The sequence below is a fragment of the Mytilus californianus genome, unplaced genomic scaffold (genome assembly GCF_021869535.1).
Source record: "Mytilus californianus isolate M0D057914Y unplaced genomic scaffold, xbMytCali1.0.p SCAF_11, whole genome shotgun sequence".
Taxonomy (NCBI): domain Eukaryota; kingdom Metazoa; phylum Mollusca; class Bivalvia; order Mytilida; family Mytilidae; genus Mytilus; species Mytilus californianus.
Window position 1 is genome coordinate 38,734,127 of NW_026262593.1, and position 16,887 is coordinate 38,751,013.

The following is a 16,887-nucleotide window of genomic DNA, read 5'->3' on the forward strand; positions in this document are numbered from 1 at the left end:
AACTTAAGCTGAATGATCCTCAGGGTATCTAGAACAAAGTTTGTGTTTTATTATCTGTTTCGTCAAAAAACATGGCTGCCATGGCTAAAAATAGAACATAGGGGTAAAATGCAGTTTTTGACTTATATCTCAAAAACTAAAGCATTTAGAGCAAATCTGACATGGGGGTTAAAAATGTTCATTAGGTCAAGTTCTATCAGCCCTTAAATTTTCAGATGAATCTAACAACCCATTGTTGGGTTGTTGCCACTAAATTGATAATTTTAAGGAAATTTTGCAGTTTTCAGTTATTATCTTGAATATTATAGATAAAGATAATCTGTAAACAGTAAAGTAAGATCTACAAATAAGTTTCATATGACCAAAATTGTCAATTGACCCCTTAAGGAGTTATTGCCCTTTAAGGACAATTTTACACAATTTGTTTATCATGTTTTCTAACTTTAAAAAATTATTTCAAACATCTTCTCCTCTGAAACTACTGAACCAAATTAAACCAAACTTAAGCTGAATGATTCTTAGGTTATCTAGAATAAAGTTTGTGTTTTATTATCTGTTTTCTCAGAAAACATGGCCGCCATGGCTAAAAATAGATCATAGGGTAAAATGCAGTTTTTTACTTATATCTCAAAAACTAAAGCATTTAGAGCAAATCAGACAAGAAGTTAAAGTATTCATTAGGTCAAGTACTACCTGCCCTGAAATTATCAGCCAAATTGGGTATCTGATTTTTAGGTTATTGCCCCAGAATTGGTGATTTTAAGGAAATTTTGCAGTTTTCAGTTATTATCTTGAATATTATTATAGATAAAGATAAACTGTAAACAGCAAAAATGTTCAGCAAAGTAAGATCTACAAATAAGTTTTTGTATGACCAAAATTGTCAATTGACCCCTTAAGGAGTTATTGTCCTTTAAAGACAATTTTTCACAATTTGTTCATCTAGTTTGCTTACTTTAAAAAATCTTCTCCTTTGAAACTGATAAATCAATTTCAGCCAAACTTTGGCTGAATGAGTTTCAGAGTATCTAGTATAAATTTTTTATTTTATTTCTTTGTACGTCAAGAAACATAGCCACTATGGCTAAAATGGAACATAGGGGTAAAATGCATTTTTTTGCTTTTGAAGAAAATATGACAGATACAAAGAACATTTAAATGGCATTTTTAAGCCACTCATTAATATATATTGAAAAGCAAAAATAATAATTGATGAAACGTTTAAACAAAAAATTGCAGTTGAGCGATTCAGGCTCTTGAGAGAATCTTGTTTATTGATGGTTTATATATTCCTGACATACATCTAAAATTTATTACACAAAGCAAGTTGTCTTTATTGATTTCTGATCCTTCTGGGCGATAATTAAATTACATGTATTATTATCAGGTTAGTGAGGCATTGTTATTCAAAGTCAACCACCTCATGACTGAAAAAAAGACTAATAAATTAGCTGACTAGTTAAAGATTCAGACATAAATGAAAGTTTTATTTTGTAGACTGCTTTATACTCCATGCACAGACTGTTCAGGTGTTGAGACCATAGCAATCATCCTTCAAGAACTACAGACCAATGATGATATACCCCCATCCAGCAGTGAATCAACCCTTGTCATTACCATTATAGATTCTAATGACCCACCAGAAATATTCCTAATCCAGTATGGTCAATCTATTTTATCATCTGATCCAACAGAACCAGTTTTGGTATGAACCTCTTTTAGACCTAATATGAGCCCAACAAACTTCTAATTGTATATAATGGATTCCTTAAGCTTGGAACTTACTTCTTTTTCATCTTTTTTATTTAATGAATAATATAAATAATATTTGATCTCTTGTACAAAAGGAAATTGAACACTTCAATAAATAATTTTTAGGTCACATGCCTGACCAGCTTAAGAAGAAAGACACATTGCTACATGCCGTATATAGAATTATTATTTTTATGACCCCGCAACAAAGTTGTCATTCCGTCATTCTGTCATTCCCTCATTCCATCATTCTGTCATTCCGTCATTCCGTCATTCTGCAACAAACCATTATACGTTTTTTTTTTCTAAACACCTTCAGATATTGGACTGATTTTTGGTATGTAAGTTAACCATGATGAGTTACAGATCAAGTTTAAGTTTCGTTCCGCTCCACTAATTTTTGCCGAAATTACGGGCTTTGGACTTTGATAAATTGTTGAAAATTACAGTTATACAGACTTTTTTTCTAAATGCCTTCAGATATTGGGCTAATTTTTGGTATGTGAGTTAACCATGATGAGTTACAGATCAAGTTTAGGTTCCTTCCGCTCTGCTAATTTTTGCCGAAATTACGAGCTTTGGACTTTGAAAATTGTTGAAAATCACAGTTATACAGACTTTTTCTATATGCCTTCAGATTTTGCGCTGATTTTTTATATGTGTGACTACCATGATGAGTTACAGATCAAGTTTATGTTACGTTCTGCTATGCTGATTTTCATGTCGTTTCAACACATCTTGTTAGATCTGCAGTACATCTACTTTCTGTTGCTGATAGTTTGAAATTTATTTATTCATTGATCAAGGAAATTTTTCATCAAACTAGTATTGGTCTTGAGAGCTTGATACTATCCATGCATGTTTGTAGATAGATATAAGAAGATGTGGTATGAGTGCCAATGAGACAACTCTCCATCCAAGTCAAAATTTATAAAAGTAAACCATTATAGGTCTAAGTACGGTCTTCAACACGAAGCCTTGGCTCACACCGAACAGCAAGCTATAAAGGGCCCCAAAAATTACTAGTGTAAAACCATTCAAACGGGAAAACCAACGGTCTAATCTATATAAAAAACGAGAAACGAGAAACACTTATGATCCACATCAACAAACGACAATTACTGAACATCAGATTCCTGACTTAGGAGCGGGTTTAAACTTTTTAATGGTACCAAACCTTCACCCTTTTTCTGAAACAATAGTGTAACATCACAACATAGAAAGACACTATAAAATATCAACTGAAATTCAATCAAAGGACATATTAACACCAGTGAACATACACTGAACAAATAAATTTGACCTATGATACAATGTAAATACAAAGTAAATAAACTCAGGGAAGAATAATAAAAGTAACATGTTATACCGCTATGAAATGTTAAACAATTTAAGAAAAACAATATGCTCGAACAAAAATATCAGCCATTGGCAATAACTTTAAACACAGGTTTGTGTCCACATGTGTTGTTGAAATTGCAGATTTTTCAACTTTTTGAGATGGGGCCATTTGTGTCGTTCTGACACATCTAGTATTTTTTTGTAAAGCATACTTTTCTATATCTTAATTTTTTCAATACCCACATCATTGTACATTTTTATTAGTATATAATAAAGAAATAACAGGACAATGGTTCTTTAAAATAGAAAAATATGTGTTTGTTTAACAGAAAGTCAGAGAGTTAGTTACTGTTGTTCCTGATGACCAAATGGTGATTAAGTTCTATATTGAAAATTTTACTGTTATCATTCAGGAGTTATGGTACTTGATTTTTTGGAAAATGTTACTTTAGGTTGATTCTTTGTAACAACTTGAGACACTTAATCCAATTCTTTTCAGATTGTAATATATTGTGTCTCATGACAACATGGATGTCAAGAGTGGGCAACTTTCATGTTTGCTGTTAAGGAGTTATGGCCCTTAATTGTACGAAAGACAGGTTTGCTGTCATTTTGACAGCTTTTTGTCATTGTTTTAAATCTTACAAAGCTTTGATTCTGTGTGATTTTTTTTTTGGTGGTTTATCCAATACTGACCTACATTATGTACATCAGCATGAAGTTTAAGCACAGCATTACTGTTCATTGACATATTTCAGGTATATCTAGAACAGAAAAACATATTTAACCTGAATAAATGGACAGAGGAATTCACTGCTGTAATAGGAGCATTTGATATGGAACAACAAGATCTCTCTATGAATGTACAAAAACCTCTGCATGGTACACTTATGTTTACAGATGAAAAAACAACAGCACCCATGACACTGAAATGTGAAACTGCTGTAAATGTAAGATTCTGCCCTTGTGAATAGAAATAGGGTGTTTTTGTACAGATCATTGTGTATAAAATAAGTTTTTCACTGCTATAATTTCAGGGAAAAATTTATTTTTGAATAAACTGAAGGGGAAAAAATTATGTAAAATCTTTTTAAAAAAATTACTAATTTCGAGAAACTTTTCTTTGTGCTTGAATTTCAACAACAAGGTACAATGATCTATTCCTAATTGATTCCCTATGTGAGTGAAAATTGGAAAAAAATTGTAATGAGAATTTTGTTTTGTAGAAAATAAAATTTTAGAAATTAATTTTGTCTGTTATTGCGAAGGAAATAAAACCTTTCCCAAGAATTAGTTGGTGGTTACCTGGCTATTTAAATGTTTGCAAAGGGGACTCTTCCAATGAATAAATACACTAGCTAAAAAATTTGCTCTTTGAAGAGTTCTGACAATGGGAACTTTGAATTTCTCTTGAAAAAATCAATAATTCACTGATTAATTTGGCTGTACAAAAAAAATAAACTAGTGGTGAAAATACATATACAAATAATGATTTCCTCACACGTTGATTATTGTTAACAAATCTGATACTTGTATAAATTCTCTACTTCTTAGGTTTTAACAAAACTTAATATATAGGTAGAACAAATTCTCAAAAATGGATACCACACGACCTTGTATTGGTTTGTTTGCATGGTTGATATCATAAATAAAAGGTCACTTCGATTATGAGAACTCAGTTGCTAATTTGTACTCCTTACATTTTTTTTGCAGGTAGTCAGTGAACCGTGTGGTAATTTTAGCAAAACTTTACCATACAACAAGGATGCAGTATATTGGCTTTACAACACTTTGTTCTATAATCAAAGTATGAATTCTTCTGGATTTGACCTGCTGAAAGTGTACTTCTCAGATTCAATGACTATATCATCAACTGTTGTGACAATACAGTTCATATTAATGGAGTCACCTTGTCATAATGGTGGATTATGCCAGCGTAAGTGGAAACCTAAATTATGAATAAAAAAGATTTATTGATGTTTTATTAGTGTTCAGTGGCAAATATTTTATACATATTTAGGATGCAATATCTAATTTGGTTAGCTCACCTTGCTGTCGTTGTAGTCTTCATTAACTTTTACAAAAATCTTTTCCTCTGAAACTACTGGGCCAAATTTAACCAAACTTGGCCACAATCATCATTCGGGTATCTAGTTTTAAAAATGTATCTGATGACCCCGCCTGCCAACCAAGATGGCTGACATGGCTAAAAATAGAACATAGGGGTAAAATGTAGATTTTGGCTTATATCTCTGAAACCAAAGCATTTAGAGTAAATCTGACAGGGTTAAACTGATTAACTAAGTTTTTTTTTGAAAATTAATGTCATTTGAACCAAAATATCAATGATAATACTGCAATTTAACTTAATGTGAAAGATTTTAATGTCATCATCCAAGGATGAAGGTTTTCAGAATTCAAAATTACTGTTAAAAAAAATAAAACTTAGTTACTCACATAATTATCTTTTACCATGTATATTACTTTCCTTTTATTTCACAATTTTCATTAATCAATTTGTTTCCATAATTCCAATTTCAAATTCTTACAAATTATCCCTGAATATATAAAGCTGCCATAAGTCCAACTCTTGCAAAATAATACCAAAGAGCCAAATTTTGAAAAAAAAATCCCATGATCCTTTATCAACAAAGCATTATGGGTATTATGATTTACGCCATACCAACAGTTTTACGCCCCTAGGAAAATTTACGCCTTGCTTATTTCAATTCACGCCAGGTTTACCATATTTTCTACGCCCGTAAGGACTACAAATTTACGTTTCCTGTTCCCTTACGCCTGGATCTGGACACGTAACTACCACTTACGCCTGGTTTACGCTAGATTTCCAGGCGTAATACGCCTTATAATTTCGTACGGGGACCAGTCACATGTTACCTGCTAGGTGTCTTTTGGTTTATAATATTTGTGTCATTTGGTTGTCTCATTTTATTAATTTTTATTTGATTTACAAATTGCCAAAATGGTTCTTCCAATACATATATTTAATGGATATTACTGTTTCTCTTCTATGCAACATTTGTTATGTTCACTCATATTCTGCCTTGATTGTTTATGTTATAGCTAAGAATGGCAGTAACTACCCATGTACCAGTACCCATAGAGCAGAAAGTTTTGACTTGTTTTATGACTGTGTCTGTTTACCTGGATATTCTGGTGTATACTGTGAAGAAAATATTGATGAATGCTTAAGTTCACCCTGTTTAGATACATTGGAATGTATAGATGGCGATAATAAATATGAATGTAGATGTCCAATAGATAATCCTGATTGTGAATCCAAGGAAACCACTGAAGCTTTGAATTTGGTTTCTATTATTGGAATGATTATAGGCTGTATATTAGTAATCATAATCATTATTATCGTTAGCATTGTCTGTAAAGTAAATTACAGGAAGAGAAACAGGTAATTATAAGTATTATATTTGACATTGATAGTTCAGGCTTATTCTCAATTCTCATTAACTGAATGGAGTTTTGAGAACCCCCTTACCAATTTTAAAAGGGTTAATAAAATTTCACTGCTTTTTGAGTCCATTTTTTAGCTCACCTGGCCCAAAGGGCCAAATTAGCTTTTCTCATCACTTGGCGTCCGGCGTCCGTCGTCGTTGTCATCGTCGTCGTCCGTCGTCATTAGCTTTTTACAAAAATCTTCTCCTCTGAAACCACTGGGCCAAATTTAACCAAACTTGGCCACAATCATCATTAGGGTATCTTGTTTAAAAAATGTGTCTGATGACCCCGCCAACCAATTAAGATGGCCCCTATGGCTAAAAATAGAACATAGGGGTAAAATGTAGATTTTGGCTTATATCTCTGAAACCAAAGCATTTAGAGTAAATCTGACAGGGTTAAACTGATTATAAGGTCAAGATCTATCTGCCTTTAAATTTTCAGACAAATCTGACAACCTGTTGTTGGGTTGCTGCCCCTGAATTGGTAATTTTAAGGAAATTTTGCAGTTTTTGGTTATTATCTTGAATATTATTATAGATAGAGATAAACTGTAAACAGCAATTATGTTCAGCAAAGTAAGATCTACAAATAAGTTGCCATGACCAAAATTGTCAGTCGACCCCTTTAGGAGTTATTGCCCTTAATAGTCAATTTTTAACAATTTTTCGTAAATTTTTGTAATCTTTTACAAAAATCTTCTTCTCTGAAACTACTGAGACAAATTTAACCATACTTGGCCATAATCATTATCAGGGTATCTAGTTTAAAAAATTTGTCCGATGACTCTACCTTCCAACCATCATGGCCAACTTAGTTAAAAATAGAACATAAGGGTAAAATGCAGTTTTTGGTTTATATCTCTGAAACTAAAGCATTTAGAGCAAATCTGAGAGGTGGCAAAAATGTTCATCAGATTTAGATTTATCTGCCCTAAAATTTTCAGACGAATCCGACAACCCGTTGTTGGGTTGCTGCCCCTGAGTTAGTAATTTTACAAAAATTTTGCAGTTTTTTGTTATTATCTTAGATATCATTATAATATCTAATATCTAATACTATTAATTATGATTTTAACCTTATTTTACATGATTTCCAAAGCATCAGTAAATACAGGTGAGCGACACAGGCTCTTGAGAGCCTCTAGTTTGGGGCATGTAATAGCCAAGGTGTGCAAAACCTCTGCTCATTTTTTTCAAAAGTGTGCCTTAAATAAAGGATTCTGTATATTTAAACTCTGGATAAAGTATATGGGTAGTAATGGGGGTACCTTCATGACGAATAGCGGTAAAAAAAAATTGCCAAATGACATTAATGGTAATTTTTGGTGCATGACGATATAATACACTTTCTTTATGAAAATTTTTTAAAAAACTGATTTTGACGAATCACGTTAAATTTTTTCCAAAAAATAATGGTAACGATAATTATTTGAGACCTCTGACAAATCTCGATAAGGATATTTTGACGAATCACAATAAAATTTTAACCAATTTGATGCTAACGGTAGTAGAAATTGACAGTTTGACCCTGACGGTAAAGAGCATTCCTACCCTCAAGTATTTACAGTAATTTTGTATCTAGATATCTGAATGTTTATAGTTCTCCCAAAAATATTTTGAAAGCATATAGTCCTTACTTAGTTCTGGTCCTTTTGGATGATCAGGTATGGCATGGATTGTATTTACTAGAACGCTATTGATTTAATGCCTTATAGTAATAAAAATAATTGTTGTTAATTTGTTTTATTTAATTGCAAGTTTTTCAAATATCATATTACTTGATTATCATATGAGCCTTGTTCATACAATTTTGAAATACTTTTCAAAATGAAATAGAGGGGAACACATTTCCTATGCGTGGAAAATTATGTAATAAACACACTGTTTTTCACCCCTGAAATACAAGACAACAAATACATCACACTTAGTTTTGCTTTCTTTCAATAAATGTGCACACAGAGAATATCTGTTTAAAGTGCTAATTTCTTACTATTTTTAATTGTTGATACTTTTTATATGAAGTATGACATGTTTACTTTAATAATTTGTAATTCACAAACACGTTCCTTTTGTAGTTTGTCTTACCATTAAAGACTGTGCTTTTCTTACCTTCAAAGACTGTGCTTTGTCTAACCATCAAAGACTGTGCTTAGTCTTACCTTCAAAGACTGTACTTTGTCTTACCTTCAAAGACTGTGCTTTGTCTTACCTTCAAAGACTGTGCTTTGTCTTACCTTCAAAGACTGCTTTGTCTTACCTTCAAAGACTGCTTTGTCTTACCTTCAAAGACTGTGCTTTGTCTAACCTTCAAAGACTGTGCTTTGTCTAACCTTCAAAGACTGTGCTTTGTTTAACCTTCAAAGACTGTGCTTTGTCTTTCCTTCAAAGACTGGTTGTCTCTCCTTCAAAGACTGTGCTTTGTCTAACCTTCAAAGACTGCTTTGTCTTACCTTCAAAGACTGTGCTTTGTCTAACCTTAAAAGACTGTGCTTTGTCTTACCTTCAAAGACTGCTTTGTCTTACCTTCAAAGACTGGTTGTCTTACCTTCATAGACTGTGCTTTGTCTTACCTTCAAAGACTGCTTTGTCTTACCTTGAAAGATTGTGCTTTGTCTTACCTACAAAGATTGTGCTTTATAATGTATATCAATGTAGTGCACATGTTTTGAATGTGCAGTCTAAGAATAACTAATGGCATTTATCATCACACCTTTAAAAAAGTTATTGTAAAATACTAAAGATTGTTACTTCAATCTATTGTAGAAATGGATATGAACCTCCGGATACAACTCATCAGAGTCGCTCTTCGGTAATTATATATATATATACTTGTTAAGAGTTTTGTCTTACTGCAAAGAATCTTGCATATGTGAGACAAAAGATGTAATACTTTTTCAGTGGCAGTGTCGTTTTCAATGACTAATGATAATTTCTCTGATTAGGTCCATCTCAGAATAAACAATTAGTGCCAATCATCAAGGATGCTGGCCGCATGGGGCCTTATTTTTCACATGAGAAGTATGTGTGCAAAATTTTGTATACCGTAGATACTCGCTTAATAGTCGATCCTACTATAAGTCGGGGTCCCTTTTCAGCTCCAAATTCTAAGGATTTAGTCTTGACCCTCGTATAAGTCGGACAAAATTTGGGCATTTTTTTTTTCAGCTGACAGTAACTGAACGCCGGTAAAACCAATGCAAATCCAGGAATAATATTCATTTCTGCATTAATGTTTGTTTGGTTTGAATTTAGTTGATGCTCATCATGATAATTTATATTGCTGTTAATAATAAAGATGTATTCATTTCTCTTGTTTTGTTCACTGTTCAAATGTCAGATTAGCCATGTGTTGTTTACGTAATGCATCAATGATTTTGTAGGGTATGACTAACAACCTATTGTTTGAGAAAAGCGAATATAAACCAATATGAACCTGAAAAATTTAAAGTCAATCAACACTTGATGAAAATATTTTTCACAGCATACATAACTCGGTGTTAAATGAGCATGAACACTTCATAATTCTTATTATATTGTGATGATTAAAGGATTAAAAAAATTAAGTGAAGCTAATCAATATATTAAAATAACTAACTCCAACTCATTAGTGTCATCTGTTTACCTATCACTGATAGTTTTCACACCTTTAGTGAATACAACTCTTTGTCTCTTAATTGGGGTTATCAATGGATTATATTGGCTTGTCAATCAATTTTGTAATTTTTGTTTACCTGAGACACTATAATGAATAATATTTTGATTTTGGGAATGAATCTTAAAATTATTTTTTGATTATTATATGATTTATAAGCATTGAATTGATATCATGATATCACAATAATGACACAATAACTCCGCTGAAAACATCCTTTCACATATTTGGTACATTGTTATCTCCTTTTCATTTTTGGTTCTTGGCTTTCTTTTGGGTTTATAGGAAAACCATGTGACCATGAAAATCAATACACAAACCGGAAACAGTAGAATTTCAACACGAATTTGCAGAAAATGTTTACCAAAGAACAAATAAAACACAAAGACAGTATTGAAGTCATTTATTTTCAACAAAAACTTTTTATTTATTGATTTATGTAGGTTTGGCAATCAAAAACGTAGTTTTGACCAGGAAATTCACTCCTGACCACTTTTCTCAAGCTTGGATTTTTCCTCTGGTCGCTAGATCTCGTCTATTAGTCGGCCCCCCTCTCTGGATTATGAATTTTACTCCCAATTTTCCGACTAATAAGCGAGTAGGAACGGTAGTTGTGCATATTATTTTTAGTGAAAATTTGCAAATTAATTTGTAAAGAAAATAACTTTGTTTAAAAAATTCTCAAAAATTGCTGAAAATTATATGTTTTATGAACGGCAAAATGATCAGCATTACAAGATCCACAAAAATGCCACAATGACTGAGACCTTTGGATGACTTGTTTTTAGGATTTAGGTATTATTTGCCTGGTAAGGTCAAGGTATAGTAAATGAGCTATGTCACAGATTTTGGTCAAACTTTGGCTCAGTGAACTATAACTGAAAATAGAAAAACAATGCGTTTATCTCTTTTATTTTTATGGCCCACCTAGGGGCATTATGTTTTTTGGTCTCTGCGTCCGTCCGTTTGTCTGTCTGTCCTGCTTCAGGTTAATTTTTTTGGTCAAGGTAGTTTTTGATGAAGTTGAAGTCCAATCAACTTGAAACTTAGTACACATGTTCCCTATGATATGATCTTTCTAATTTAAATGCCAAATTAGATTTTTGACTCCAATTTCACGGTCCACTGAACATAGAAAATGATAGTGCGAGTGGGGCATCTGTGTACTATGGACACATTCTTGTTTTTAAATATTAAATACTGAATTCTTTCAAAATAGGTGAATATTTGTATAGAATGAACATAAAAATGGCAAAGAAAACATTCTTAAATTTTTCTTAAATCATCAAATTTCCAATTACAAGTCCATAGGTTTTTCTTCAAAATTAAATTGTTTTTAATATATAAATTTCTTTATGATTGATATAAAATAATCATAGGGTCATTATTGTCTCACCTGCGACGAAAGTCACAGTATGCGAGACTTGGGTTTACTATCTGCCAGTTGCAGCAGCGTAAACTATTTGTATAAAGCATTATATTTCAGAAGGTAGAAGACCTAGATGCTTCATACCTTGTATGCAGATACCTTATGTTACGAAGTTTCCATCTGTCATATGTCCATTTTCCTTGACCTCATTTTCATGGTTCAGTGACTGCTTCAGAAAAAATTGTAGTTTTTTTGTTGTGTGAATTTCTCACTTATTATGAGTAATAGGTAAACTATATTTGGTATATGGGTTCCTTGCAATGTCTTCATGTCCGTCAGACAGGGTTCACCTGACCCCACCTCTTTTCAAGGTTAAAGTTACGTGATTAGGTCTGTTTCTCACACTCTATAAGCAGTAAGTCAATTATATGTGGTGTATGGAATGATTGTAAGGGTATATGTCAATCTTGCAGGTTTCATATGACCTTGACCTCATTTTCATGGTTCATTGGTCAATGTTAAGTTTTTGTGTTTTGGTCTGTTTTTAAAGTACTTTAAGCAGTAGGTCATCTAGTTTTTGTGTTTTGGTCTGTTTTCAATAACCATGAGCGATAGGTCAACTATATTGGGTGTATGGAATAATTGTAAGGTGTATCTGTCTGACAGGATTTATCCAACCTTGATCTCATTGTCTTGAATCTTTAAAAATGTTAAAAGTTTATGCGATACTAGTAGTAAAACCTTTATCTTTAAGACTTTCAACATAAAATCAATGGTCAGTAAAGCAGATGAGACATTTTAGGGTGTGCACTCTTGTGATTAAAATGAACAATATTTATTAACCAATCTGTTACCTAGTTGGTAGTGAAAAATGTCAAAAATCAATGTTGTACAGTTACAACGCGATGACGTTAAGCTTATTTCAAAATTTTCTAGTATTTTTATACGACCGCAAAAATATTTTTGTGGTCGTATATTGGTATGACGTTGGCGTCGTCGTCCGAAGACACATTAGTTTTCACACTCTAACTTTAGTTTAAGTGAATGGATCTCAATGAAATTTTACCATAAGGTGCAATACCACAAAAGGAAGGTGGGGATTGATTTTGGGGGTAATGGTACCAACAGTTAAGGAATTAGGGGCCAAAAGGGGCCAAAAATAAGCATTTTTGTAACTTCCAGACATAACTTGTGTGTTAGTGTATGGATCTCTCTGACATTGTACCACAAGGTTCCATATCACAAAGGGAATGCTGGGATTGATTTTGGGGGTAATTGCCTCAAAATTTTAGGAATTAGGGGCCAAAAAAGGGGCAAAAAACAAGCATTTTTATATGGACAAATACTTTAGTACAAAACATAATTTAAAGCAGTGTAAGGGAGATAAATCAAATTCATCATTAGAATTACCTCCCTTACACTGCTTTTAAATTATGTATAAAGTAATGGTTTATGAACAATTAAGACAATTTAAAACAGTGTAAGGGAGGTAATCCACGTACAACGTTTTGATTACTTCCCTTGCACTGCTTTTAAATTATGTTTAAAGAAATGCATATTTATAAAGGAAGACCAGTAAAAATATCTGCAAATGTTGCATCTTTTTTTTTTTACAAAAAAATCCATATGAAAGATTTGACACCATATTTTAAATTCTATTATAAAATAGATCAAGATAGCACTATGGTAAATTTGAATGGATAATTATGGTTGCAAATTCCATTGGAAATTTGAATTGAGATTATGACCATATCTTGAGGGAAAGAATTTTTTGGGGGAAAAGGCAAGGGGGGGGGGGGGGGGAGGGGTAAAAAGAAATTGTGGGGGGTCAATTTTTTTCATTTCAGATTTCAGAAATTAAAACGAATTATTCTTCAAATATTATTTTTTTTTCAAATTTCAAATATTGAAAAATTTCAAGAAGTAATCTTTAATTGCACAGTATGGCTCATTAGATTTGTAAAATCTTTGACCACATTTATTTATTTGTTATGCCAAATCTGACTGTGTATTCAGATTTTTAATTTTGGGGTCCAGTTTTCAAATTGGTCTACATTAAGGTCCAAAGGGTCCAAAATTAAACTTAGTTTGATTTTAACAAAAATTGAATTCTTGGGGTTCTTTGATATGCTGAATCTATACATGTATTTAGATATTTGATTTCGGGCCCAGTTTTCAAGTTGGTCCAAATTGGGGTCCAAAATTAAACTTTGTTTGATTTCAACATAAATTGAATATATGGGGTTCTTTGATATGCTGAATCTAACCATGAATTTAGATTTTTCATTTTGGGTCCAGTTTTCAAATTGGTCTACATTAAGGTCCAAAGGGTCCAAAATTAAACATAGTTTGATTTTAACAAAAATTGAATATATGGGGTTCTTTGATATGCTGATTCTAAACATGTATTTAGATTTTTGATTTCGGGCCCATTTTTCAAGTTGGTCCAAATTGGGGTCCAAAATTAAACTTTGTTTGATTTCGACTAAAATTGAATATATGGGGTTCTTTGATATGCTGAATCTAACCATGTATTTAGATTTTTTATTTGTGGGCCCCGCTATCAAATTGGTTCATATTGAGGTCAAAAGGGTCCAAAATTAAACTTTGTTTTATTTCATCAAAAATTGAATTATTGGGGTTCTTTGATATGCCAAATCTAACCGCGTATTTAGATTTTTAATTTAGGGTCCAGTTTTCAAATTAGTCTACATTAAGGTCCAAAGGGTCCAAAATTAAACTTAGTTTAATTTTAACAAAAATTGAATTCTTGGGGTTCTTTGATATGCTGAATCTAAACATGTATTTAGATTTTTGATTTCGGGCCCAGTTTTCAAGTTGGTCCAAATTGGGGTCCAAAATTAAACTTTGTTTGATTTCCACAAAAATTGAATATATATGGGGTTCTTTGATATGCTGAATCTAACCATGTATTTTGATTTTTTATTTGTGGGCCCTGCTATCAAATTGGTTCATATTGAGGTCAAAAGGGTCCAAAATTAAACTTTGTTTTATTTCATCAAAAATTGAATTATTGGGGTTCTTTGATATGCCAAATCTAACTGTGTATTTAGATTTTTAATTTTGGGTCCAGTTTTTTAAATTGGTCTACATTAAGGTCCAAAGGGTCCAAAATTAAACTTAGTTTGATTTTAACAAAAATTGAATTCTTGGGGTTCTTTGATATGCTGAGTCTAAACATGTGTTTAGATTTTTTATTTCAGGCCCAGTTTTCAAGTTGGTCCAAATTGGGGTCCAAAATTAAACTTTGTTTGATTTCAACAAAAATTAAATATATGGGGTTCTTTGATATGCTGAATCTAACCATGTATTTAGATTTTTGGGCCCCGTTATCAAATTGGTCCACATTGAGGTCAAAAGGGTCCAAAATTAAACTTTGTTTTATTTCATCAAAAATTGAATTATTGGGGTTCTTTGATATGTCAAATCTAACCGTGTATATAGATTTTTAACTTTGGGTACAGTTTTTTAAATTGGTCTACATTAAGGTCCAAAGGGTCCAAAATTAAACTTAGTTTGATTTTAACAAAAATTAAATTCTTGGGGTTCTTTGATATGCTGAATCTAAACATGTGTTTAGATTTTTGATTATGGGCCCAGTTTTCAAGTTGGTCCAAATTGGGGTCCAAAATTAAACTTTGTTTGATTTCAACAAAAATTGAATATATGGGGTTCTTTGATATGCTGAATCTAACCATGTATTTTGATTTTTGGCCCCGTTATCAAATTGGTCCACATTGAGGTCAAAAGGGTCCAAAATTAAACTTTGTTTGATTTCATCAAAAATTGAATTCTTTAGATTCTTTGATATGCTGAATCTTACCATGTATTTAGATTTTGGATATTGGACCATAATAGGTAAATTAAAAAAATTAAAGTTCTTAGATCACATTCATTCTGTGTCAGAAACCTATGCTGTGTCAAATATTTAATCACAATCCAAATTCAGAGCTGTATCAAGCTTGAATGTTGTGTCCATACTTGCCCCAACTGTTCAGGGTTCGACCTCTGCGGTCGTATCAAGCTGCGCCCAGCGGAGCATTTTATTTCTACTAGAACACCACTTTCAATGATGTGTATCGTAAACTTTCTCCATAGAGTCAAAAGGACAAGGATTTAAGCAACTGTAGGTTACTGTTGGGATTTTAACAATGAGCAAAACCCATATGGTATAGTCAGCTATATAAAAGAATCTTACATGAAAAAATGAGAAACAATTACCCCATTTTTATATTTCAATGCTGTAATATTCATTCTTAACATTAAAGAAGTAATTATTTATATAAGTGGTTTGCTTACCTTGCACTATCAATTTTATTCTAGATCTTACTTAGGCACCTTATGTTTTATTAATGTATTAAAATTCTAATTGTTTTTCTACATTAGTAATTTCTTTTTTTCAATTTAATCAGATAGATGGCTTTTATCAATAACATCTTTAAGTTTATTATAATAACTTCTTTTTTTTTATTTTGCCTTTCTTTTAGAAACCTAGGTTTTGTTCGTCAGATTTAAGGGTATGTATTTAACTTTTATATGAATTTATGCCTTCACTTGGTGTTCGTCATTGTTCTCTTTTGTCTGTTATATAAAAAAAAGATGTGGTATGATTGCCAATGAGACAACTATTCACAAGAGACCAAATGTCACAGAAAATAACAACTATAGGTCACTGTACGACCTTCAACAATGAGCAGTCATACTGCATAGTCAGCTATAAAAGGCCCCAAAATGACAAATGTAAAACAATTCAAATGAGAAAACTAACGGCCTAATTTATGTACAAAATAATGAACGAAAAACAAATATATAACACAGCAACAAAGGACAACCACTGAATTACAGACTCCTGACTTGGGACAGGCACATACAGAATGTGGCGGGGTTAAACATGTTAGTGGGCGCCCAACCCTCCCCTGATCCTGGGACAGTGGTGCAACAGAACAATACAATAACTGTACAAAACAATAAACAAACAACGCATATGATCAACAAACAACAACCACTCAATTACAGGCTCCTGACTTGGGACAGGCACATATAGAATGTGCCAGGGTTAAACATGTTAGCGGGCCCCCAACCCTACCCCTAACCTGGGACAGTGGTGTAACAGTACAACATAAGAACAAACTATAAAAATCAGTTGTAAAAGGCTTAACTCATCAGATGGATACAAATAGAAATACATCTAACGAAAACACAGAGTGGACATGGCCGGGTACTTGTACATCCCAACAACAAAACGACACTAAGTACAGATCTGATAGTACTTGCAG

The 16,887-nt window shown here is 32.3% G+C and overlaps 1 protein-coding gene across 1 annotated transcript in view; it reads left to right on the plus strand.

The window, feature by feature from the left end:
• LOC127720043 (uncharacterized) overlaps positions 1–16,887 on the plus strand; it is a 133,790-nt gene that overhangs the window by 76,902 nt on the left and 40,001 nt on the right. Inside the window, exons 57-62 of the mRNA XM_052226449.1 lie at positions 1,498–1,705; positions 3,852–4,043; positions 4,807–5,029; positions 6,178–6,520; positions 9,333–9,378; positions 16,099–16,128. Of these exons, the coding sequence (XP_052082409.1) occupies positions 1,498–1,705; positions 3,852–4,043; positions 4,807–5,029; positions 6,178–6,520; positions 9,333–9,378; positions 16,099–16,128 (1,042 nt within the window). The remainder of the gene's footprint in view (positions 1–1,497; positions 1,706–3,851; positions 4,044–4,806; positions 5,030–6,177; positions 6,521–9,332; positions 9,379–16,098; positions 16,129–16,887) is intronic.